At 36.9% G+C, this 25,003-nt stretch overlaps 1 protein-coding gene across 2 annotated transcripts in view; it reads left to right on the top strand.

Moving 5' to 3' along the window:
• The window catches only part of LOC145993990 (uncharacterized), a 99,996-nt gene that overhangs the window by 2,724 nt on the left and 72,269 nt on the right, over positions 1-25,003 (top strand). For both annotated transcript variants that reach the window (XM_083130024.1, XM_083130025.1), the window contains exons 2-5: positions 13,922-14,196; positions 16,540-16,775; positions 19,415-19,558; positions 24,433-24,690. In XM_083130024.1, the coding sequence (XP_082986150.1) occupies positions 14,085-14,196; positions 16,540-16,775; positions 19,415-19,558; positions 24,433-24,690 (750 nt within the window). In that variant the 5' untranslated portion in view covers positions 13,922-14,084. The remainder of the gene's footprint in view (positions 1-13,921; positions 14,197-16,539; positions 16,776-19,414; positions 19,559-24,432; positions 24,691-25,003) is intronic.

Consider the following 25,003-nt stretch of genomic DNA (forward strand, 5'->3'; position numbering starts at 1 on the left):
TGTTTGGAGTTCCGAAAAGTCCTATTTATCAGTGAAAAGGAAATGTAGAAGCTAGGCTACCGTATGCAAATATTGTCGCTTCCCACAGACTACTGCTGCCACGAGGCTTTCAGAGGTGTTGAGCTTGAGACCAGTATGATGATTGATTGATTTGTTGTTTTAAGTCCACTTTATGCACAGAAAGGCTAATTGGGACTGGACCTACAGTTTAAAGTGGGATCCGGGCCACTATGTGCCTCCACTGGGTATCGAACCCAGGACCCCTTGATTACAAGGCAACGACGCTACCACTGCGCCATCGAGATCTTAAACCTGGCCAACCTAACCTAACTATGAAAGCATTTAGGGATGTTATTTGAATGCCATAAACCTGACCTGCCTAACCTAACTATGAAACCCCTTCTTACCCTACACATGTGATAGATGGCAGCAGCAGTCTGTAACCAAGCCAATAGTAAACAAATGGCTGATGGCAAGAAAAGAAGAAAAGTATATAGGAGTAGGAGGAAGAAGAAAAAGTGGTACTTTAGTGTTATACAGACTAGGGTGAATTGGAGTAAGTGTGATCTCCAGTTAAAAACTGAAACTGTAGCTTGTTCTAAGTATTTGGAACTCATGATTAAAGAAAACTGATGATCATTCATATTTTGAATGATTCGGATATGTGTTCATTGCTGCAAGCATAGAGGAGGGTCATGTGAAAATGCCATTACAAAATATTTCAAACTGAAATTTCTCAAATGCGTAAAAAAATTTCTCTGTCTCACAGGAAAATCAAAGGATTGTGAAAAAGGCAATGCCGGGTAAATGGTAGGACCTACAAGTTACTTTTATTTCTTTCTGTGCTCAAATGAGAGGTTCCTGCTGTTCTTACTAGTCATGATCACGCTCACCTGCAAATTCACTGTGTTTGGGAAAGTGTGATCAAGTTACCAGGGAAAGTGTGATCAGTGCTGTTGAATTTTAAAATTGCTACTTCTTGCTCTTTTCAGTGTGAATAATGCAAACGTAACTACATCAGAAAAACACACACGGGTGTGGGAGGAAGCTACAGTGCAAAAGAGTTAGGCAATGCCCTGAACGAACTTGAAAAAGGTGCAACATCTTGTGCTACATTGTAAAGGATGGAAGGGGACACAAAAAGTGTTACCTGCTTTAAAGTCAACTGATGGAGGAGGCAGACACACTGAGATTCCTACTAGAGATGAGGAGGAATTAGCTTCACATTTATGTTCCCTGACAAAGTGTGGCTTTGGTTTGAGCATTAAAAAGTGTATCAACTTAGTGGAACAGTACGTGACTGCAAATCAGTTGCAAACCAGATTCAAAGATGGGCGACCCAGTCATGAATGGTTTCATGGGTTTACACAGAGGTATAAACTGACCCTCAGAAAACCGGAAATCACAGAGCACACACGCTTGGAGGTTCAGAAGGACCCCTTCATAGTGTATGGGTTTTTTGATCTTCTTGAATGTCTGATAACAGAACTGCAGCTGCAAAACAAGCCTGAAAATGTATTCAACCTGGATGAAACATCATTCATCCATGATGTAAGCACTGGAAAGGTTATAGGTGGCATAGGGTTGCCTGCTAAACGACGGACCCAAGGAACAGGAAGGGAAGCAACAACTGTCCTCGTTTGTGTCAATGCTGCTTGTGACATTTTACCACCCCTCATAATATTCACGGGCAAGAACATGTGGTCTAGCTGAATGAGTAAGGATGCATTCCCCTGTACAACCTACTGTGCTACAGAAAATGGTTTGGATGGACTATGCAACATTTTTTTCATGGTTTCAAACATGGGTGAAGTTTGAGCTTTTGCTCTGGGGTGACCAGACTCGGAAGAAGCATATGATATTATAAACTAGGGGATATTCAATAACTCTTAGGTATTGAATATCCCCTAGTTTATAACGGGTCTGGATGCCTTCCCTCGGAAATTAAAAAAAAAAAATCAACTTAAAAACACTGACTTCTAGGCCTTTTAGATTTGAAAATATTAAATATCCTCGCTTAAGTAAACAAATATTAATTAGTATATTGGTTGTCAGTTTTAAAAGAAGCAAAACAGTACGATTATTGCATTTTGCATTTCATTAATTTTTTATTGATACAATACTCATATTACTTTAAAAAAGTTACGGTACAATAGTAAGCTTCAGAAATTTTAGAAAAATGGAGTTGAAAAGTTCTTTTGATGCCTCAGCAGTAACTGTTGACTCAACACAAAGTCATGTTACATTTTTCTTTCTTCAAAATGTACACATCAACCAAATTGTCTACGACTCGCTATTGCGGCGCAATTACCGCACATACCATTATGCCAAACGTCAAGATGTGCGGTATGGCTTCATAACAAAAATGTAGTAACTGATCTTAATCATGTGTTATTTTTTTTAGTCTTTTTTAAGTTGGGGGTGCCTGGCCCCTCCAGAACTTCGCCTATGGTTTCAAACACAATTTCTTCCATCTGTTCCGAAAGAAAGACGACCGTTGCATATTATTTTGGACCGTCATGTGAGCCATCTCTCCATTGAGGTGCTAACCTTGGCACAGCAAGAAAATGTATCAATACTCAAGTTGCCTCCACACAGCAGTGCAATACTCCAACCCTTCGATGTTGCTGTTTTTTAACCATTGAAAAGTGATGTGTGGAATCCTTTATTGTTAGACTGGCAACGAAAACATGTTGGAAGTTCATTGGGTAAAGATGCTTTTCCTGAACTCCTATAAGGAGAAAATAGCCTTGATCACACTTTCCCTTACCCTGATCACACTTACCCCACTTCATTGGGGAAGTGTGATCATGGTAGTTGTAAATTATTTCATTTTTTTTTACCGGAAACTGAGTATGGGGAAAGTTATTGAAATTCACTCAGTAAGTAACAATTATGTAGAAGAATAAATTGGACCAAGAAACATCTTGGTCCTAATGAGGCTGCCTGTTAAATTTTAAGAAGCCATAATTCAAACCTGATACTGCATGTTAACTTTTAAGCCATTATTCAAACGAACTAAACTGGAAATAAGAAGTTTTATTTCTCTCCTCTTCTAGGCCACAGGACAATCTAAACGTAAAAAAAAATTGCTTCACAGAATATATCACATTATGAAAAATTTACATGAACATATTTGGGTATGAGAATCTTTTGAATCAAAACATTTTAACACTTCCCCTTACTCAAATATGTATACTTTACATACATGTGACTATAATTATTTCATACCTAACTGTGATACATAATTGTCATGCACAATTTTAGATACAGGTTTTGTTAACAAATCTGCTATCATATCATTTGTTGGTTGATAAACCAAATGAAAATCTCCTTGTTGAACAGCATCCCTAATATAATGATGTCGTACATCAATGTGCTTTGTACGCCTATGGTGCTGAGAATTTTCAACAATTTTATGAGCACTTAAATTATCATTAAAAATTGTAATTGTCACCTTAATATCAATTATCTCTGATAACAAATTTTTCATGAATTGTGCCTCTTTGGCAGCATCACCCAAACTATAATACTCTGCCTCGGTACTTGAGTATGCAACTGTTCGTTGCTTCCTTGATTCCCAATTTACAATTGAGCCTCCAAATTTTACAACTAAACCACTGTATGACTTACGATCTACCAAATCATTAGCCCAGTCAGCATCTGTGTACACTTTTACTTCATTTCCACCTTTTTGAAATTTAAGTTTATAATCTAGTGTACCTGCCAAATATCTTAAGACTCTTTTTGCTGCAACCCAATGTCTTACATCATAACAAGTATTGAATTGACTGAGTTTACTACAAGCAAAAGCAATATCTGGTCGCGTACAAACTGCTAGATACATAAGACTACCTACCAATTGCTGATAGGGAAATTTGGTTTCACATTTCTCAGCTTTTTCTAATTTTACATTTAGCTCCATGGGAGTTGAAACAGTTTTGCAATTATTCATACCAAAACGTGTAAGTAACTGTTTAGTATACTGCTTTTGAGATAAAGTTAGAGTATTCAATTTCTTATTCCTGTCAACCTCCATTCCTAGACAATGTCTTACTGGTCCCAATAGTTTAACATCAAAATGTTCTTTCAGTACATGGATCAACATTTGTTTTTCACATGCATCTTCACTAAATACAAAAATATCATCAACATACAATGCTACAATCATCTTTTTACCCTTTATACATTTTGTATAAACACAAGGTTCACATTTTGATTGATCATATTTCATTTTGATTAATACATCATGTATTTTCTGATTCCAAGCTCTACTTGCTTGTTTTAGACCATACAAACTCTTTTTGAGTAGACACACTTTATTATCAACCTGATAACCTTGTGGTTGTTCCATATAAATTGTCTCATTTAAATCACCATTCAGGAATGCAGTACTTATATCAATATGATCTATGTCCATATTGTATTCCACACCAATAGCAAACAAAAGTCTGAGAGTAGAGTGTCTTACAACAGGTGCAAACGTCTCTTCATAATCGATACCGTATCGTTGCGTAAAGCCCCGTGCTACTAATCTAGCTTTGTATCTATCTACATCCCCATTTACATCTTGTTTTACTTTATATACCCATTTACATTTAACTACACTCTGGTCTTTTGGACGATCTACTAATTCCCAAACTTCATTCTTCAAGAGTGATTTATATTCATCATCCATCGCTCTCTTCCATTTGGAATTTTCTTTGCATGTTGTGGCATCTTCAAAACTTACAGGTTCCTCAAAACTCATAAAGGATGTGTCGGATAAATCATAATCACCCATCCAAATTGGTAATTGCTTATTTCTAACAGGTCTACCATTTTCTTGTTCTACATTTTGAGAAAAATCACTACCTACATTAGAACATTCAGCAGTTTCTGAATTTGTTACTTCTGATAATTCGCCGACATTACTATCAACACATAAAGTGTCACTTGACTTTTCTTCAGATTTCTGTCTAGCACCTACAATATTTTGACTGTCATTGTTTTTAACTTGTGATCCACTAAATGGTATCTGTACAGTCAGAGGTAAAATTACATCAGAAGACATGTCAGTGTTGACATCTGTCTTATCGACACATGACCCTGCAACATTTTCCAGGAATATAACACTTCTTGCTTTAATAACCTTACCAGAATTAGAAGTATCAGCTAATCTATAACCTTTTGTAAACTCACAGTAACCTACCATAATGTATGGCTTTGACTTACTATCCATCTTTTTTCGTTTATAGTCTGGTGTCAAAACATATGCTGTACAACCAAATACACGAAGATGACTTAGATTAACTTTATGTCCTGTCCACATTTCCTCTGGAGTAGCATCTTTAATTGCAACTGTAGGACAAACATTCTTCAGGTATACACCTGTTGAAATTGCTTCAGCCCAATATCTCTTACTGAGATTAGCATCATGAAGCATGGTTCTAGCCTTTTCTACAACTGTTCTGTTTAGTCTCTCGGCAACTCCATTTTGTTGCGGAGTATATGGAACACTTGTCTCATGGATTATACCATGTTCACTGAGAAATGCAGAAAATTTCTTGTTACAGTATTCTGTACCATTATCTGATCTAAGTTTCTTAATTTTTAAATTACACTGATTTTCTACAAAAGCTTTGAACTCTACAAATTTTTCAAATACTTCATGCTTAAATTTAAGAAAATATACAAAACTCTTGCGAGTATAATCATCAGTAAAAGTAACAAAATATCGTGCACCACCCCAACTTGATTCGGACATTGGTCCACAAACATCAGAATGTATTAACTCTAGTTTTTCTTTAGCTCTTTTTGCCACTCCCTTGGGAAAGGATGCAGTTTTCTGCTTCCCCTCAATGCAAGGGATACATTGTTTTGGGGTGTCATCATGAAAACATACTCCATCAGCTAAATTATCTCTCAAAGATATCATTCCTTTTAGATTCAAGTGACCTAAACGTTTATGCCATACATCTTGTGAAGCATTAACTGACAACATAGCTACTGTCTCTTCACAATTTTCAAGAGAATTTACAGTAGTATTGTTTAAATTCATCATGGACAAATTTTCAGCCTGGTCTAACTTATAAATGCCACCTACCTTTGTTGCTGTAAATTTTGGAGTAGCCTTTATCTCAATATCAGATACATTGTAACCACTACACCGTTTGTCATCGAAAAGCATAACATAACCTTTTTCAGTAACTTTGTTAACAGACAACAAATTAGCAGTAATATCTGGAACATACATCACTTTAGATATTAACTTCTGCACATTATTTTTGAGTTTTACTTTCACATCACCAATTCCATTACTGATCACCTTTTGATTATTTGCAATGGTAATTTCAGATGATTTAGAATTTGAATAATTATCAAACCAATCTTTACGTTTACTCATGTGTGAAGTACACCCTGAATCTAGTAACCAGTCATCATCATTAAATATTTTACTGGCATAAGCACTGTGGGTAGTCAACAAAAACGAATTATTGTGTTGCGAAGAACTTGGTCCTTGCTTCGTAACTGTATGTTTCTTCATCCGCTTCTTAGACTTCTGTAGTTGAGGACATCTAGGCTTTATGTGGCCTTCCTTCTTGCAATGATGGCAAATAGGTACAAATGGACCCTTCTTCTTATCTGAAGCTAAATATGCAGAATCCTTGGAAACATTTTCACTTCGTCGAAAATCACCCTGCATGAGCCGTGACTTCACAAACTCGCTGGTAAGTTTCGTCTGTGTTCCTTCAATACCCATTACCAAAGGATTAAACTCTTCAGGCAATCCAATCAACATAATTTCGGCGATTTCTTCATCATCGACACTGCAACCCACGTCCGCCAACTCTTGTTGTAATGAGATTATTTCACCAAGGTACAAGTCCATTGAAGGAAAATCTTCATAACGCACTCTGGTCAGTCTTCTTTTAATTGCTAAGCGCCTACTTATACCTTGATTTTCGTAAGCTGCCTTCAAATTTTTCCATGCTGCCTTTGCACTTGCAGCATTTCTAACATGTGGGTAGCAAGAAGAATGCACGCACAAACAAATCTTGGCATACGCTTTCTGGTCTCGAACTGGATCCACTGGAGTAGCTGCTTCGATACAGTCCCATAAACCACTATCGATCAGAGTTAATTTCATTACGAACTTCCACGTAGCGTAATTCTTAACACCTTCCAGTTTTTCAATGTTTGGCTGTCCACTATTAATCACGATTGGAGTCGTCATTGTAGTATCGAATTTGTTTCAATTTTCATGACACCGTAATTTTCGTACAAAAAAAATTACATTGCACAAATTTCGATTCAAAGCTTCACAAGCACTACATCATATCATGTGATCAGTCATGAGTACATCACAAAAAATTTACGATAAAATTTTTCACTGTGATGAAGTAACTCCAAAGTACATTGCAGCACAGTTCATGAACACCTGGGCTGGGCCCATAACCTGTTAAATTTTAAGAAGCCATAATTCAAACCTGATACTGCATGTTAACTTTTAAGCCATTATTCAAACGAACTAAACTGGAAATAAGAAGTTTTATTTCTCTCCTCTTCTAGGCCACAGGACAATCTAAACGTAAAAAAAAATTGCTTCACAGAATATATCACATTATGAAAAATTTACATGAACATATTTGGGTATGAGAATCTTTTGAATCAAAACATTTTAACACTGCCCAAGTTATGAAAGACTAAAGTGTAATTGTCACAGAACATGATCACACTTACCCCGATTCACCCTACCTCATTTCAGACCGTCTGTTTTCTGGGAAAGCGAAAGAAACACTTAGATTTTGTTCAATATATGCTTTGTGGTCAGGTTAGGTTCTCTTAGCATTAAAATAAAGGGTACTTTCTTTTGCTTTCCCAGAAAACAGACAGTCTGAAATGAGGGTAGTCCGTATAATACTAAAGTACTGAAAAAGCATTCTAAATGAAAAACACAGTAAGTAATCACTAAAACTCCAAAGTATGTGTTAACAGATTAACTAACTAACTAACTCTCTAGCCTTCTTAAACCCGAAGGTTCATGGCTTGCAGCAATACAGGCCTTCCATCTGTCCCTAACTTGAGCAAAATCTATATACTCTTTTCCATCCCTACCGATTTCCTTTAGGTCCATCTCAACGTTGTCCCTCCATCTTCGTCTTGGCCTTCCTACAAGTCTCTTACCATCAGGTTTCCCAACAAGAATCCTGTAAACTCCTCTTTCCTCTCCCATTTGTGCCACATGGTCTGCCCACCTAAGTCTTCTTGATTTAATTATTCTAATAATATCTGGACATGAATACAAATTATGTAGTTCTAAATTATGTAACCTTCTCCACTCACCTGCCTCCTCGTCCCTTTTAGGTCCAAATATTTTCCTAAGGATCTTATTTTCAAATACTCTGAATTTATGTTCCTCTTTCAATGTAAGGGACCAAGTTTCACACCCATATAATACTACAGGCAAAATTACTGTTTTGTATATTTTAACTTTTAGTTTCTTAGATATTAAACGAGAAGATAAAAGTTTATGAAGAGACAAGTAACATGCATTTCCTGAATTAAGCCTACTTTTTATTTCCTCTTTAATATAATTTTCATTTGTTAATATTACTTCTAAGTATTTGAATTTTGAAACTGGTTTAAACGAGTTGTTATCAAAAAATAGTTTTTGATTATTACCTAAATTTGTATGTGTTAACAAGTAGAAATCAAACCATGTAAAATAAATGCCTGTGTACCATGATAAAATCAGAATTAAACAATCTGTACTTGTGCCCTTACATCATTTCACTTTCCTTCTGAATGAACACATACCTTGAGTCTGTCTGGAACACCCTAACTCAAGGAGATACAGTACAGCTTGGTATTGCTGTCCAATAACTGAACGGTATCCTTAGTATGATTCTTCAGCTTTTCAAATGATTCTGTGCAGTTTCCTCATATACACTGAATCTTTCACCCCACCTCACAGGAAGAAGTTCATTGGTGTGAGGTGCAGTGAACTTGGTGATATGTGAATGATTGTACACCATCCTATCAATCTATGGATAAAGCCTTGAACCAAGTACACATAAACATCTTGACGATAATGGGAAGGAGATCCATCATGCTTAAAGTAGAGTTCATCAAAGTTGTCCATATGCACCATGTGTACTTATACATGATTCCATAGTGAGTCCAAGTATTTATCTGCATTGAGGTTACAGGAATAAAGTATAGCCCCATCACACCATATGACGATATTGCACCCAAAACATTCACTCCTGGTTGATTGAGCAGTTGCTCCAATTTGCATACCTGATAGCTTAACGGTGGCTTCATCAGATCACATTGTCTTACAAAATAAATTTGGATCAATCTTGTACTGATCAAGCATCACCTCACAAAATTGTAGTATTCTCTCTTAATCACCTTCCAACAGTCCATGGAACAGATAAAGAATGTACACTTTGAACTTCTGTTCATGCCAAATACTTCGGATTGACCAACATGAACTATCAGGTTAGTTGACAGCTAATTGTCCTATGGACTTTTCGCGACAACCAAACATCGTTATTTTCCATGCTGTCCTAGGTCACATATACTGATAGCAACCATAAGAGCACCATCTAATTCAAATTAGTCTTGTATATTCTAAATAGCACTATGTGAAATGTGCTCTTCAGAACAGCAGTTACACCACTTTTATAACAAGTTGTGAAAGTGGACATGCTTCTTTCTTTGGTTAACATCTGTGGAAACGGAGAGAACACTTCAACTGAACTACAGCACCTTGAATACGTACTGTGGAAAACCACGCTGTTCTGGGCTTTCTAGCGGGCAGCCTGAAATATGTGGGGGGCTACAGATTTCGGATTCAAATTCTCGGGTTAAAAAGTATTTACTTAATATTTACAGTCAAATCCAAAGATAAATCATTGAATTTTGTTCCATCATAAACAAAAGTACTTTTAGTCACGGATCTTTCATGTCAAATAAAATGCAATAATTTTGTGTCTTAATGATGCTATCTTCTGCTGCCATGATGAAATATCTTATGTTTTCTTGTTCAATGACTAGAATTCAGAACTTAGAGCTAAAAATGGGGATATGCGAGAAATACCGTCCAATTAGGAAGTGCCACTCTCAAGGAACAAACATGATTTTCACTACAAATTCACCTCCACTAGGAGACAAAAACATTGACATAAAAGCAATGAATATAGTTGCAACTCTTGCACTGGGCATTTTGATTAGTGAAAATAATCGCTGAAGATTATAATTTTATTTCAGAATATATTAGCATAAATACTGATCAGAATTAAACCAAAGATTGATTGTCCTTCACGGATACCACTAAGACAGTACTGCAGAAATTATTTTCTAACCTCATAAATGATAATTAACATGTAGGAGTAGAACTGTGAGCAATAAACTTGCCCATGCATGCTGATTTTTGCACCGTATTGCAATTATTAGTTGTTTGGAATTTTTATTAAGGTCCTCTATATGCTCAGGTGCTAATCGGGATGAGAGCTACAGTTTCTAGTCAAATCCGAACTACTTAATGAAATGTTACCTCCACCGAGGATCTAACCCAGGACCCCTTGATATCAGGTTTATCGATAGACTATAGGGGCTAGGAGTCCAGTTTTAATCTTCCAATTCTTAGCATTTAAGAATTAGGTAGTTCGTGTCCTCTTTGATTCTTTAACATATTTCTCCCTCTCAAATATTTCAGTGATAAGGATAGCTATAACGATGATACCAATAAGAGAACATCGCTTACACTCATGCAATTGTCGGTACTCGAATGAGGAACTTACAAGCAGAAAAGAAACATAACCCTTCTGTAGATTTTGAATGCTGTCCCACTTATTCATATAAAATTAATTTGTGATATGATTTTTCTAGAGGCTAATAATTGTACACATTTAGCTGTATATTCCAACTATCAAAGAACAATCTCACAGCCACTGAATACGTCTGCATAACAGACAGGCATCAGATTTCGTAGTAAGTTTGAAGACTCATGACTGGCCAATTACTTGGTATCAAATAAATTATCAGTGACCACTGTTATCCTGGCATATCTGCACCTGGGCCCCCTTTGATTTTACAACACATCGTAATGCCTTGCGATCTAACAGAGCTAGAAAATGTACTTGAACAATGGATGTTTCATAATGGAAAATGTAAACTTCTAGTTTTAAGGTTTTCGATCAAAATGCATATACTGTAATACAAAAATCTAGGAGGCTGACACCTATCTTGGGGGGCTTCAGCCCTCCCTAGCCCCACCCCCCTGTAGTGCCATCCCTGATGGCAGGTTCCACTCGAATATGATACCGCTAGAGGCGATGGTGTCTGTTTTGCTGCATGGTATTTGTCTGCTTATAGTGGAAGTAAATGGGGTTTTTGCTGCTACGTCTGATTCTTTTTCATAAAGCATTTCTATGAATGTGATAATTGCTATGATATTTGGTACAGTGGTCGTGAAGATATTAACGAACATTCTAGACAACTGACCACGTCCTGTTATTATGGAATGCTCTTGGTAACTTTAAATTTTGGTATATGAATTAGGTACATTATTATTATTATTATCATCACCATCATCACAGAACTCGAAAAATCCCGATGGCCAGGTTGCCATGGCGGCTAAAAATTTCAGTTTGGCGACTGTGATCTCTTGCTGAAATATTGCAGGTTTTCTTTTTTTAAGTTTCAATGTACGAAACTTTGAAGAGTCTTAAGTTCAAATTGCAGTACAGGGTAAGTTAGCAAGTGATTTTTTTTATCAACGTTGTGAACATTCCATAGAATCAGTAACAATTTCTTACTCTTCGACCCCCCCCCCTTTCCCACTTTCTCACATGATTTAGCGATGTTTTGAATATGTTGATGCTCAGATACTTATAGATTGATTGATTTCCTTTATTTTACTTCACTTTTTGTGCCACTTTTGGCTAATTTGTGAAGATGGTAATGAATGATGATATGATGAAATTGATGAACAAACACTCAGAATCATCCAAGCCCAGTCCAGGATTCGAAACCGGGACCCCTAGCATCGTAGCGTGATGTGCTAACCACTCTGCCACAGGGGCTGGCTTAGCTTCTTAGTGTGTCCACAATTGCTAGTAGGTGGTTTCCTGGCACCTGATTTTCAGAGCTGGCGCCTAGCTCTGAAGAAGATTTTTCAAGCACTGATCACCATTTCTTTTAAAGAAATACACACTGGAGAATTTGTATTTTTTGATATTCACGGTCTCTTTTCTTCCGCTTAAAAATAATCGCGGCGATGATGATGATGATGATTGCATGAGAGACAAGAGAAAGCCCACAAAACTTCCTTAGTGCCATCAACATGAGTGTAAGGAAACTTTCAGACCAATGGGACAAGCGACACGGGATGTTCACACTGATGTGACTAGTGACACAGACACTTCCAGACTGTAAAATAGCATTATTGCACATGAGGGTCCAAACAGCAAATGACACATTCATATGTTTATACGCATGCTACTTGTTCCATCGGTCAGAAAGCTCCTTAAGAGAAGGGTGCTCAGATCGAAGTGACATGCTACAGGGGGAGTTCCCAACTAAGTGACAAGGTGCCTTCAGTCTATTAGCAAGCGTTTGCTGCTAATTGTGCGAACAACAGGTCTAGGCGATACAATAAGCCACACGTGTCACTCAAACTGGGCCATTTCCTCAATAGCTTGCAAGAGTGTTGGAGTGGTTTGTAGTTCACACATGTGCGATGCAATGAGTGTCTTGCTTTAGGGCGATTGCCCACCGAAGCGACAAGCAGCACTTATCGCTTGAGGATTTCACAATCCGAACTCTGACCTGTGCTGCCTGTCATGCCGCTACGATGTGAAATGTTGCTCGTGATTGGTTCGTTTCTAATCGACATGTGTCGCATGTCGCTTCGGTATGAAAGTTGCCTTGAACAGAAGGATATGTGTCACTTAGGTGCAAAATCCCCATATCGTTTGTCGCTTTGCTCTAAAATCTCCTTGAGGAAACAGTGCAGTCAGAGCTTGTGTTCCTATGGTTCGAAAGGCTGCATTGATTACCGACTGCTCACTTCCAAGTGACACTTGTTGTTTGTCGCCTCGGTATGAAACATCTCTCAGCATACTATTTATATTCTAATAACGTAGAGAAATAAACTCTAGTACACAATGCAACACCTGACATCCAGAATCACATTGCGATGTTTCTTTTTGTGTTACGGATGCTATTTATTTATTAATTTTATTTTACTTTACTTTCCAAATTAATGCCATTTCGTGACTGCAAATCACTTCAAAAAAATAACTGTTTCCATTAATTCATGTACCGCCTTTCAAGACAAACAAATCTACACAATATATTCCAAAAACTAAGCTGCATTACTTTCATAAGAAAATTAGCAGCCGTACTGATTGCACTGCCATCTATGTTGTCATCCATCTCGGGAACCAGTTTCTTGGGTCGTTTTCCACACTATGTGTTCAAGGTGCTGTAATTGAACTGAACTGTTTTCCTTGGCCCCAGTGATTTGTTTTTGTTTTCCTATCTTTGTGCCAGAAACAACCAGCAAAACTTCCAATATCAGTGATATCAATCAACGCTATGTGAAATACTCATGACAAATTATAAATATTATTTTTGTGACATTACTACTTAAATTGATTTTTCTATTAGTGTAAAGTGACTTTTGCACCACTTTGTGTGTGTGTGCATGCATGATGTATGCATTTGTCTGATTTTTTGTTTACTGGGAAAATAATTTTAAATTATACATGCAATTAAACTTTGCACGAGTCTATCACTTCTATATTAAAGCCATTTTGAAAGGTGTTTTAATATTAGAGCAATGAAAAAGAGTGCTAATTTACATATATTTTGATTTTGATTTTCAGATTTGCAATTTTTGTATATATTTTTTTGTCTCTTGTTTCAGCACCTGTTATATGATTCTGTGGAAGAATGTGCTGTATGACTGTTCATGCAACTAAAATTCGGTGCTCTTAAAGATGGTAAAGTGCAAATTGAAACAACTGTGTGCATGATTCCGGGGAGTGGGGAATTGCTGACATGCCACAAAATATATTAGCATCAATAAAATGGCAATTTATGATTCAGCAGAAGCATTTCACAGTGCTGTAAATTATGCAAAGCATAATAGTAACTTTAGATTTCAAAGTAGAGTGGGTCATGTTAACTGGACAACAATAGGTGAGTACACAGAGACCTCTGTGTTTTCACATTTTCTTGTAATGCATGCTTACTAAAATGACATTCGTTATACTCAGTGATAGCACCAGGGGGAGGTAAGAGAGGGGTGAATGCTTCCCTAGCAATAAAAAAAATGTTCTTAATCCCTAATATTAATTTTTGTATTTTATTTTTGGAGTGTTTGCGACTGCCTTATGCCACACCAGTCATCTTTTCTGGTGCCATCACTAGCTATGCTTTAACATATTAAATTATATGTCAATGGTATTAAATCGACAAATAGATAATGTAATTTTTTCACATTACACCAGTTTTCATACAATCTTAACTGAAATCACTTTCATGGATCTGTACGTGAAGCAGATTGTAATAAAATGTCACAAATTATTTATGAATTCGTTGATGTACATATGCATTAAACACTTAACCTTGTGTACAGAGCTGTAGATAAATGTAACTATAGGGTACGAGGCATAACTTTCTTCCTTTCCACATCATAGCTGCAGGTGGTTATTATGGGGGGTGAATCGGCAAAAAACAACTGAATCAGTGACCATCATTGCCAAAGCTAGCAGCATCCCCAATTATAGGGCCAATGACTTCTACCTGAAGAGCCTCCCTGATGCTGGTAACACTGTTACCTTGCAATCAAATTGTTCCAGGTTTGATTTCCAGTGGAAATACATTGCACAATGGTTCGGATCCCACTTCGAACTGTAGGCCCAGACCTTTTTAAGCATCAAGTGAACTTGAAACTATGCCTTCATGCTATAACATCAGGGCCCACTTGAAAAAAAAATTATAATTTAAAAGCCAGTGTATTTTTTCATTAACTTTGGTATTTCAATGATTTCTGAAATGAAGGAATGCCATAGAGGTGTATACTAATGAAAATTGCATTTTAGATTCTTAGAATGCGATCACAACTGTCTTTATAACTAGAGGTTAATTTTGCTATTGAAAATGCACAACACTTGTAATATTGATATGAAGTAGAACGAAATATCAGAGCTCAGGACACAAATACAAACATTTAATCTTTATTAAGAAATTGCATAGGACTATATTAAGCTGTAGATGTAGGCTGTAAATAAAAGTCACGGAACTCAGATCTGAAGTCAGTTCCTCTGTAACTACTATCGTTGAGGCGCTAGCGTGAATTGTTAAATGAAGAAAGCTACGCAAATGAAAATATGTTGCTTTCAGTTGCCATACAAAATATATTCTAATAAATAAAAGTCACTGAACTCAGATCTGAAGTCAGTTTCTTTCGATCTACTATCGGGGAATACTATCTATACTATCGCTATTTTATTATGCTTGTGACTGAAGATAATAGTACACACCTGCAATTGATTTCTTGATGCTTCTGACAAAAGTCGTAATGTATCCGTTATTGATACATCTGCTAATATCAATTCAAACATACAAACTTGCTATCAACAGAGGTAACCAGGAAATCATAAGAGAATAAAGGATAAAAAATAAACATTATTATGGTTTAGCAGTTTGTTGTGGTCTGCTAGTTGGTGTGCCGGGCAGAGAAGTGCAGTGGGTAGGTTGAGCGGCAATTACAAATGTGAATTATATTACATGTATTCACATTTTATTTATAAAAGCTCGACAAAACCCAATTAAACCCAAAAAAACAATTAAACCCAGTTGGGTTGGGTTTTTTAAAAAAAAATTCAAACGCTCTATGACCTACCCCCAATCTTGAACCTAACAACAATCATGAAAGAGGAAAATATTCCTTACAAGACAACTAAGTAAATGCAAGTATATGGCACATGAGCCCTTAAAGGCCATTTATAATATCCCACTTGTTCCCTAGAAACATGTAATGACTAGAGGCACATATTTTTGTTATAGAATTATTTCTCTTGGTAAATAAAAACTCAAAATTCGGTACAAAAGCAGTCAATTTCAAGTCAAAAGCAGTAAATATAATAACATTTCGCTGTTATAGCGGTTGAAAAGTGGTACATAAAATGACATTTTGGTTTTAAAATTGTGAATATTATTCTAAACTTGATTTAAAAACTGCACTTATTACGCAAAATAAGCATATCCCTTTTAATAGCACATTTACATAGTTACCAGAGTATTTAGTTTATTCCTGTATAAAGGGATCCATTTGGGATGACCTAACATTTAACCTTTGATATTTCTTCCCATTCCAGGAATTTGAACTAGAACTACTTGATTATCTCATGATGGCCTTTTAACAACCAGCTGTCACTGAGAGCAACATTTTGCACACCATTATTTTCCTTGCAATTTTTGTGTTTGGAATGGATTTGAATATTTTTTAATATTGTTTTTCAATGTCTTTGCTTTCAGCTGCAATCGATATTGATAGAGTGATTCGAGAAACAGACATCCAAACCCTTCAACAAAATATTGACAATGTTGTTAAGTTCAATTTAGATTTAGAATATGACTTGAAGATCCTCGACCCAAACTTTGTAAAAGTATTTAAGCTTGCCCAGATGATAATCGAGTACTTAGTTCATTGTCAAGAATTTCTGGTTTCCAAGGCTGACGATGCAGAGAGAAGATTTAGGAAAGCAGCAGAGGTAATAACCACTCCACTTTATATAATACAGGGTGTTCGAAAAGTAGTTTTCTAAAACACAAATAGTCAAGAGGTCACCAAGAATGTTGGCTCCCCAGTCACCAGATCTAACACTCTTGACTTCTTTGCATGGGGATTCAAGGTTTACAAGTGTAAGATCGGTGACATAATAGGAGTTACATAAGTTACATAATATGGGGTAGGAGGCATAATTTTATTGTCTTCCCACATAAAGCAGATAACAGTGCAGAGCTATGTCAGTGAAAACCAGCCACCACTCCTGCCAAAGATAATTGCATCCCTGTTGATAGGATCAGTGAACTTTGCATAATGCTTTTTCTCAGCCGAGCTTGCTTCTATGGTAAAGCAGGCGACGTGAGTACACCGGTAACAGTGTCCATGTGACTTAGCACTGGGTGTCATCATTCACTAACATACACGTGTGAGCCAGCCCCCATGGCAGAGTGGTTAGCACATCACGCTATGACGCCAGGGGTCCCAGGTTCAAATCCTGGCCTGAGCATGAATGTTTGTGAGTGTCCATTCATCAGTTTCATCGTATCATCACTCATCCCCATCTTCGCAAATTAGCCAAAAATTGGCACAAAAAGCAAAGTAAAATAAAGCGAAAATCAATCATACATGTGTGAGATCCTAAAGTGTTGATACCAGGTTTGAGAATAAATATTTCTCATCCTGATCCAGACTTCGAGAAATTGTTTCCCGATTTTTGGGACCCCAAATGGTCAGGAAAATTCAAATGGCCATGTACCAAAATTGATTAATATTTGAAGATTTCTGTACTATAAATGATAGAAATTCCTTGAAAATGTTAGATTGCATTCAGGAAATGGGAAAGTCATCAGTTAACAGTGCACAAAATTTCAAATTATCACATGGTCAGCATCAATAATAATCAGTAATAATAATAATCAATGGATACCTGGGGTGTAAAGGTGGCCGAAGCATGGTGCTGATCACATCACCTCCAAAATGGCAGAGATCAAGAATGTGTGGGTGGGGGCCCTACCCTCACAGGTGCTACATGTACCTTACCTTGCCGGACCCTGTGGTCGAGTGGTTAGCACATCGTGCTGCGACACCAAGGGTCCCAGGTTTAAATCCTGCTCGGGCTTGGTTCTTTGTGAATGTCTATTCATCATTTCATCACTCATCCCCATCTTCGCAAATTAGCCAAGAGCCACAAAACGCGAAGTAAAATAAACTAAATCAATCAATCAATCAATGTACCTTAAATCAGCAACTCCTGAAAAAGTTTACCACCTAAACCAAAAAAATTCTGACATGCCTCCAGTGATATTACACATGAATGGTGTTTTCCAGTAATGGACTTTCTTTTGTTGGAATGACTTTTTGGACACCCAGTATAATAACTGTTCAGTGTGCTGTTTTTGTGTGCAACTGTACTTCCATTTCAGTGTGTCTCACCTGTTTTGCAAGCACATAGTTAAACTGTTTCATATAAATGTCAAAAGGCAACAGGTGACATGATGTGTTTCATGCTTGAAATAATCAGTCAGATGAAGTTATTCTTTCAATGTGTTATCATGAGCTGTTGATTTGAAGAGCAACACTTACATAATATTTATGGCAATATCAGACATGTAACACAACAACAAAAGGGTTCCCATTGACCTAGAAATGTCAAGCAGGTCAACAACTAAGTGAAAAGAAAAAGTCAGGGAAATTTTGAAAATATGGTACATCCAAAAACCTGTGTTGTTTGTACTCGCCAGGATTTGAATGAGAATGCATTTAATTTCTGATTGAACTAGCTTTGTGATTGGAGATATTACACATAAAAATGTACAGTGTGTTTTAAAAGTCCTGCAGGATTCTGAAAAACCTATAACTTTTAATGTAATAGATTTATTACAATGATATATTGTGTTTTACACAGAGGAAACTTTAAAATTAATGTTTGATGTTCCTTAGTTCATCGCCATATCTCCAGCTGGACACCATTCATGTCCAAAAACTCTTGTAATCTTAGTTTCAATCTGACGGTGCTTGTCCGGAATGTTATGATTCACATCACATATTTTGAACATCTAGTCGTCAAGATGTGTTGGTTTCTGTGCATACACATGGGTCTTGGAATGTCTCCACAGCCAGTAATCACAAGGTATAAAATGTGGTGACCTTGCGGGCAAAGGTGTGGGTATTCTGCGAAATCGATGCCATCTTGGAATTACGTGATCGCCTGCACACACGTCATTTAGCAGTGTTTGCAAAACAAAATTATAAATTTTCCTCTGTGTAAAAAACAATATTTCGTTGTAATAAACCTATTACTTTAAAGTTCTAGCTTTTTAGAATCCTGCAGGAGTTTTAAAACATGCTGAATTTATAGTTTATTTTTAATTATTGTAAACAGTGGTTAATAAACCTTTGCAGCAAGTGCAGCTTAACACTTAAAACATTAGCATTACCATGTTAAAGTACAAAGAATGGCCTGGAAATTTATTTTCAAATTAGCTGTAAATCTGGAAATGTGCAGGGATTTGTTTTGTCAAAATGAATGGGAACCCTGGTCCACCATTATCAGGTAATAATGGCTATCAGTCAATAGCTCTCTCTTCCATACTTCTATTATCACTGTGTATATTTTTCTTGCAGGATTGTGAGAAATTAAGAACAGAGCTTCTGAAGAAGAATGATTACTTGAAGAAACTTAAGAAAGAGGTGAATAAAGTAAGATGTGTAGATCATCAAAAAGTTACAACCAATGGGAATGCTGCTTCTAACTGTGGAATATACAAGGTAATTATACTTCCATTTCATGGCATAACAAAATTTTCCATACCATAATTTGTGCTTTTATAATGCAAGTTGACATAATTTGTCACAAGTAGTACGAAGGGGTGCTGATAAGTATTGAGCCTTACCCAGCTAGGAGGCTAAATTTGCAGGGTGTACTGGTCAATTCTTCTATATGTAATGGTCCAAAAATCGACTTTCTATGATTTTAACTTCCCTTTGTTTTTCAGGTCCAAAGTGAAAATGGCAGCACCTACAGAAAAGCTCTCAAAAAGACATCATCCTGTTGCATGATATTGCCTCGCCACACACTGCAGGTGAAAGAATGGCGACACAGACCTCCTTAGGCTTTCACGTGTTGCCCCATCCACCCTATTTGCTGACCTGGCTCCATCTGACTATCATCTGTTCCCCCATCTGAAGAAACACCTAAAGGGACAACGATTTGCAACAAGACGACGCCTTTGGAGAGCTTTTCTGGAGGTGCTGCCATTTTCATTTTGGACCAGAAAAACAAAGGGAAGTTAAAATCATAGAAAGTCGATTTTTGCACCATTACATGTAGAAGAATTGACCAGTACACACTGCAAATTTCAACCTCCTAGCTCAATTTTTTCTGGGTAAGGCTCAATAATTATCATCACCCCCTCGTATACTGTTTGTAAAAATTTTGGGTTACTGAAATTTTTGGCAATTAAACTAATATACTAATGTGTCATTCTCTGTTGACAATTATTAGTAAATCAATTATGTTTATATAAAGTAAAAAAAAAAGGTAAAGTGCTCCCCTGTGCTTAGCACCATGCCATGAAGGCATAAAGTCCACGCGTTCATTATATCCCCAGCGGTTAACAAAGGGAGCGGTACTCTTTGTTAAAAGAAACCCCCAAGTTGGCGGTTTTCTTTTGAAGTAGAAGCAACAAACTGGAGTAGGAAAGCGATGTTGCCAAATTGAAGAGATAAAGAGGAAAAGCAGAAGGAAATTGTAAGAAAAAAAGAAAAAGAAAGAGAAACAAAATTAAAGAATATGGAAAGAGAAAATAAATACAGATAAAGATTAAAGAGGAAGTGTTTAAGGGTATTATCGAAAGGGGGGGGGGGATAAATATCCAACTCTTACATATTAGGCATTAATTGACACCGGGGTTCTGGGGGGGATTCTGAATTAAACATGGGGGGGGGGGCAGTATCCAACTCTAGGTCTTACATTATGGCTGGTATTTTAGGTAGAGGGGGATTGAACATTAAATTAACATTAAATTGAGGGGGGTATCCAATTCTTGTGTATTACTATTGTCTTAGACTGTTGCGGAAATTCTGGTGTGGAGACTGAGAATTAATTTTTTTGGAGGAAGCAATGCTGTCTAAAACTAGCATGGAAATTTTGGTGTATTGTATTAAATTTAAAGGAGGAAATAGGAAGCTCTTGATAAAGTGTTAAACCTTAGATTGTCGAGAGATTTCTGTAGTGGGGAGAGAGTTCGAACATTAAATTTTGGAGACTGTATTTAGCGATATTGTATGTAGTACACGTTTTCGACCCCAAACGTACCGAAAGAGAAGCTGGAAAAGACAAAATATCTCGGGATCTTAAGGAAGTGTTGACACCCCATTAAATTAATATTCTTGAAAGCCTGTAAAGAAATGGGTGTAAACATTTTCTTGCTTGCTTCACACGCAACCATGTGTTGCGAGAATGCGTGTTTGGTGCTTTACTAAGGTGAATGTGAAGTTTCATACTATAGCTGCACTACAAGACATAAGCGATATTCTCGATATTCATTAATAACATCACTTCTTAAAATATAATGCTTAGTGTTGGTATACTGCTTAATGTAAAGCAGGTGCATCATTTCAGACAAAAATATATCGAATCCGTATTTCTAACTTGTCACATAAAAATTTTAAATTTTCACTGAAGATAAAATCCAAGTAATTATTGTTATGCATTATGGTTTGTTACTAAAATAATTATATTTACCCGAGGAAAACTGGGGGTGAGGGTGAGTTCTTTGAAAGAGGAACCCTGTTATATTATCGCCCTGAGGTTAAGAATTTCTATCTATAAGTGTAAATCACCAACCCTGAGACCTTCTGTAAACAAACGGTCTCACCGATTTGATGTATCACTCCGCGTCAGCTGATTCATGACCGAAATCATCTGCTGTTACACTCATAGTTCGCCGCACCTATTCATTTTATATAAGAGCCTCTGAATGTGAGAACCCGCTCTCAAAACATCAGACGAATATGCAGCCGCATACATTGTTACTCTCCCGGTCATTCTCTCTTTCATAACCCTTAAAACTGCAGACACTGACACACCACTGCACTGGGATACGAACTTAACCACTTCATTTACTGGTTTCTCAGGATACCACTGACAGAACGTTACATAAATATTGAGTAGAATTTGTTTCTCACCCCTTTTCAAAGGCTGTCCTTGCCGGTGTTTTGAAAACAAGCTCGGAGAACACGGAAACTTTCCCACACGCATAGAACACGGCATGTTATTTTTCTAAGGATAAGACAGGCAATATTAATTAAGTTGCACTACTTTCTTGCTGTTCACATGATTATTTTTAGAAAATAACCAATGTGGCCACGGTGGCTCAGTCGGTAACGCGTCTGACTACCATGCTCAAGGTCCCGGGTTCGATCCCCGGCCGGTTCAAATCCGGGAACTTTTCTAACGATGGAAGTGGCCCCGGCACCCACCCAGCGTCGAATAACATGGGTACCTGGGGGAAACCCTGGGGGGTAAAGGCGGTCAGGGGCGTGATGCTGATCACATCACCCCCACTCACGACCGGATCAAGAAAGTGTGGGGCATTACCCCCACACCCCCTATACGCCTTCATGGCATGGTGCTATGCACAGGGGAGCACTTTACCTTTTTTTTACCTTTTATAAAATATCATTATGTACACAAATCTCTAAGCTCATTGAAAGTTACAATGCATATTACTGCAAAATGTTCACACTTATCTTGCCTTGCCATGTCACCAAGTTATTTTACGAAGTGCACTATATTTGGCTGAACAAAAATCATTATTAGGATGCTTGTCAAAGTTTCCAACTGCAATAAATTTACGAACTTTTTGTCTTGTTTTGATCATCATCATCATCATCAATATATTTATTGGACTTACAGCAATACATATGGCTGTTTATGCCCATTATATATTTTATTTACATAAGATACAATTTACATAAAATCTACAAACAAATTTCAAATACACTCCTATCTATATCATCCTTAGAAATATACATTACCATGTTATATCATTTTGTCTAAAAAAATGCAAGTAAAATATATTCAATTCACATGCAAGAAAGAAGCCAAATTTATGGGAAATGATTACTGGTGCAAAGAGTTAACCATAAAGGTGAAGCAATAAGTAAAAAAAGAAAGAGCATTGGGTTTAAAGTGAGACGTCATTTGCGGCAGCGTATCCCATACTACAAATTGGCAATTGTTTTACCTTATGTAATGAATCCTGTAACAACGCTGAATTTTCGTGTGGATTATTTTACTTCTATGAGTTTCCAATGCTTTCTGTATGCACGTGGTTTTGTTTACAGAAGGTCTCAGGGTTTGTGATTTGAACTTTAGGGTTCTGTAATGTCTCGTGAAACAAATTGAATCTGCCATACAGCTGGAGCATATTATTTGGTTTGCCAAGGTTGAATAATTCTATCTTTATCTTAAGTTGTGTAATAATTTGTGTTAAATACTCAAATTGAGTTTTATTAACCCACTCAAAAATACTATTTATATGCATATTTACATATTTTAATTTACTACATTTAACGAATCAATGTGCTAGCTTTAAGATTTTTCGAAAATCGAACAATCAAAAAATATGGACAATGTAACATGGTATTTCATTCAAATAGACATCAACTATTACACATTCATCCAAACTATTTTCGGGGGTTTATGAATGATTTTAGGGGTGGACTTGAGTGATGGGCACCCCTGTTTAGTGAATAAGGGCAGATCAAGTATAGTGTTCTGTAAAGCTAAGAAAAAGTTACTTTCGGTAGGCACACTGTCGTAATTAAATACTTTGTGGGGATTGCGATATGGTTTGAGGGCGCGAATTATGTTTTTTGGGGGGCACATGATATAATCTGGGGGGACGCATGACATGATTTTTGGGGGGAATGCGCCATTGGCTTTGAGGGGGGTGGGCACCTCTGCTCTCCATGAAGGATATAATATCCTGCAGTTTTGTCTTCATACTTAGGATTTTCACTAGCAGCTTTGAGTAATAACTTGCATTATGCAAAGTCTAAGGAAAAACTAAAAGCACAACTCTATAACAAAGCAACAAAACAGCACCATAACACAACACAACTAGTTAAAAAGAATCAACCCCACACGTGGTTATGGAGCAAAAATAATGAGAAGTGCCTTGCAACTACAAGAAATGTAAAGAAAATGTGGCAACAACGTCTGAGTGCACGCGCTTATCGGGAGCGGCTTGGCTATTGTTTGCTATTGTTGTCAGTGTTAAGTTTTATAAAAGGATTGCCGATGGGGACATAATAAACACACAGACTTTATAGGGGGTGCGGGGGTAATGTTTATGATTATGTTTATATTATTGACATTATTTGTATGAATGGAATAAGTAAGGATGTAGGTCCTGCCAGGAGAAAATTAACATTGTTAGGGATTTATTGAAAACTGCTGTGAAATTCCTACAGCTTCCACCGGATCATGAAAAACAACATTTGTATCTTGAGTCTTGGGAACTAAAATTTTATCCAGATTTGGCCATCCCTAGTTTTAATGATTACATAATGGTAATTTTCTCTTGACCGTACAAGCAAAAAAAAAAGTTTATACTATTCGTAATATATTTCAGTGTCTGTACTGCACAAAGGCTTTCATTGGGGCAGCGTATTTGCATTCACACCACTCAAGGCGCCATCCTGGCTTGCCTTTACAAACTCATGGAAACGAACCTCAACTCTCAGAGCTCCCTGGAAGCACGGAGAAGGAAACTGAATTACTGAAGAAAGTGGAGGTACTCGAGCAAGAACTTAAAATTCTGCAGCAAAGGTTGGAACGCACGGAGAACCTGCTACAAAGCACGCAAGAACAAACTTCTGCTCAGGATAAGGTAATTTCATTATTTTTACAACTTAACTTGTCAGTTGTGTAAATTTTCAGTGGCAAAAGCATTGCTTTTTTTAAACTTAACATTTTTTACACTGTAAATCCTCTCCAATGGGGGGTTTCTAAGCATGTACTTTTCAAATGTGCATTGATGTAAACAAGAAATGGAGGTTGGGGAGAATCGGCATCTGTGAAGTGAAATATTTTATTTTGATCGTAGTTTTTTCGTACATTCTATAATTTGAAAAGTCGGTGCTTTTTATTCAAACTTATTTCTTCTTTTTTGTTAAAAAAAAGCACCTTTAGACACACCTACA

The sequence above is a fragment of the Lepisma saccharinum genome, chromosome 10 (genome assembly GCF_977018435.1).
Source record: "Lepisma saccharinum chromosome 10, izLepSacc3.1, whole genome shotgun sequence".
Classification (NCBI taxonomy): domain Eukaryota; kingdom Metazoa; phylum Arthropoda; class Insecta; order Zygentoma; family Lepismatidae; genus Lepisma; species Lepisma saccharinum.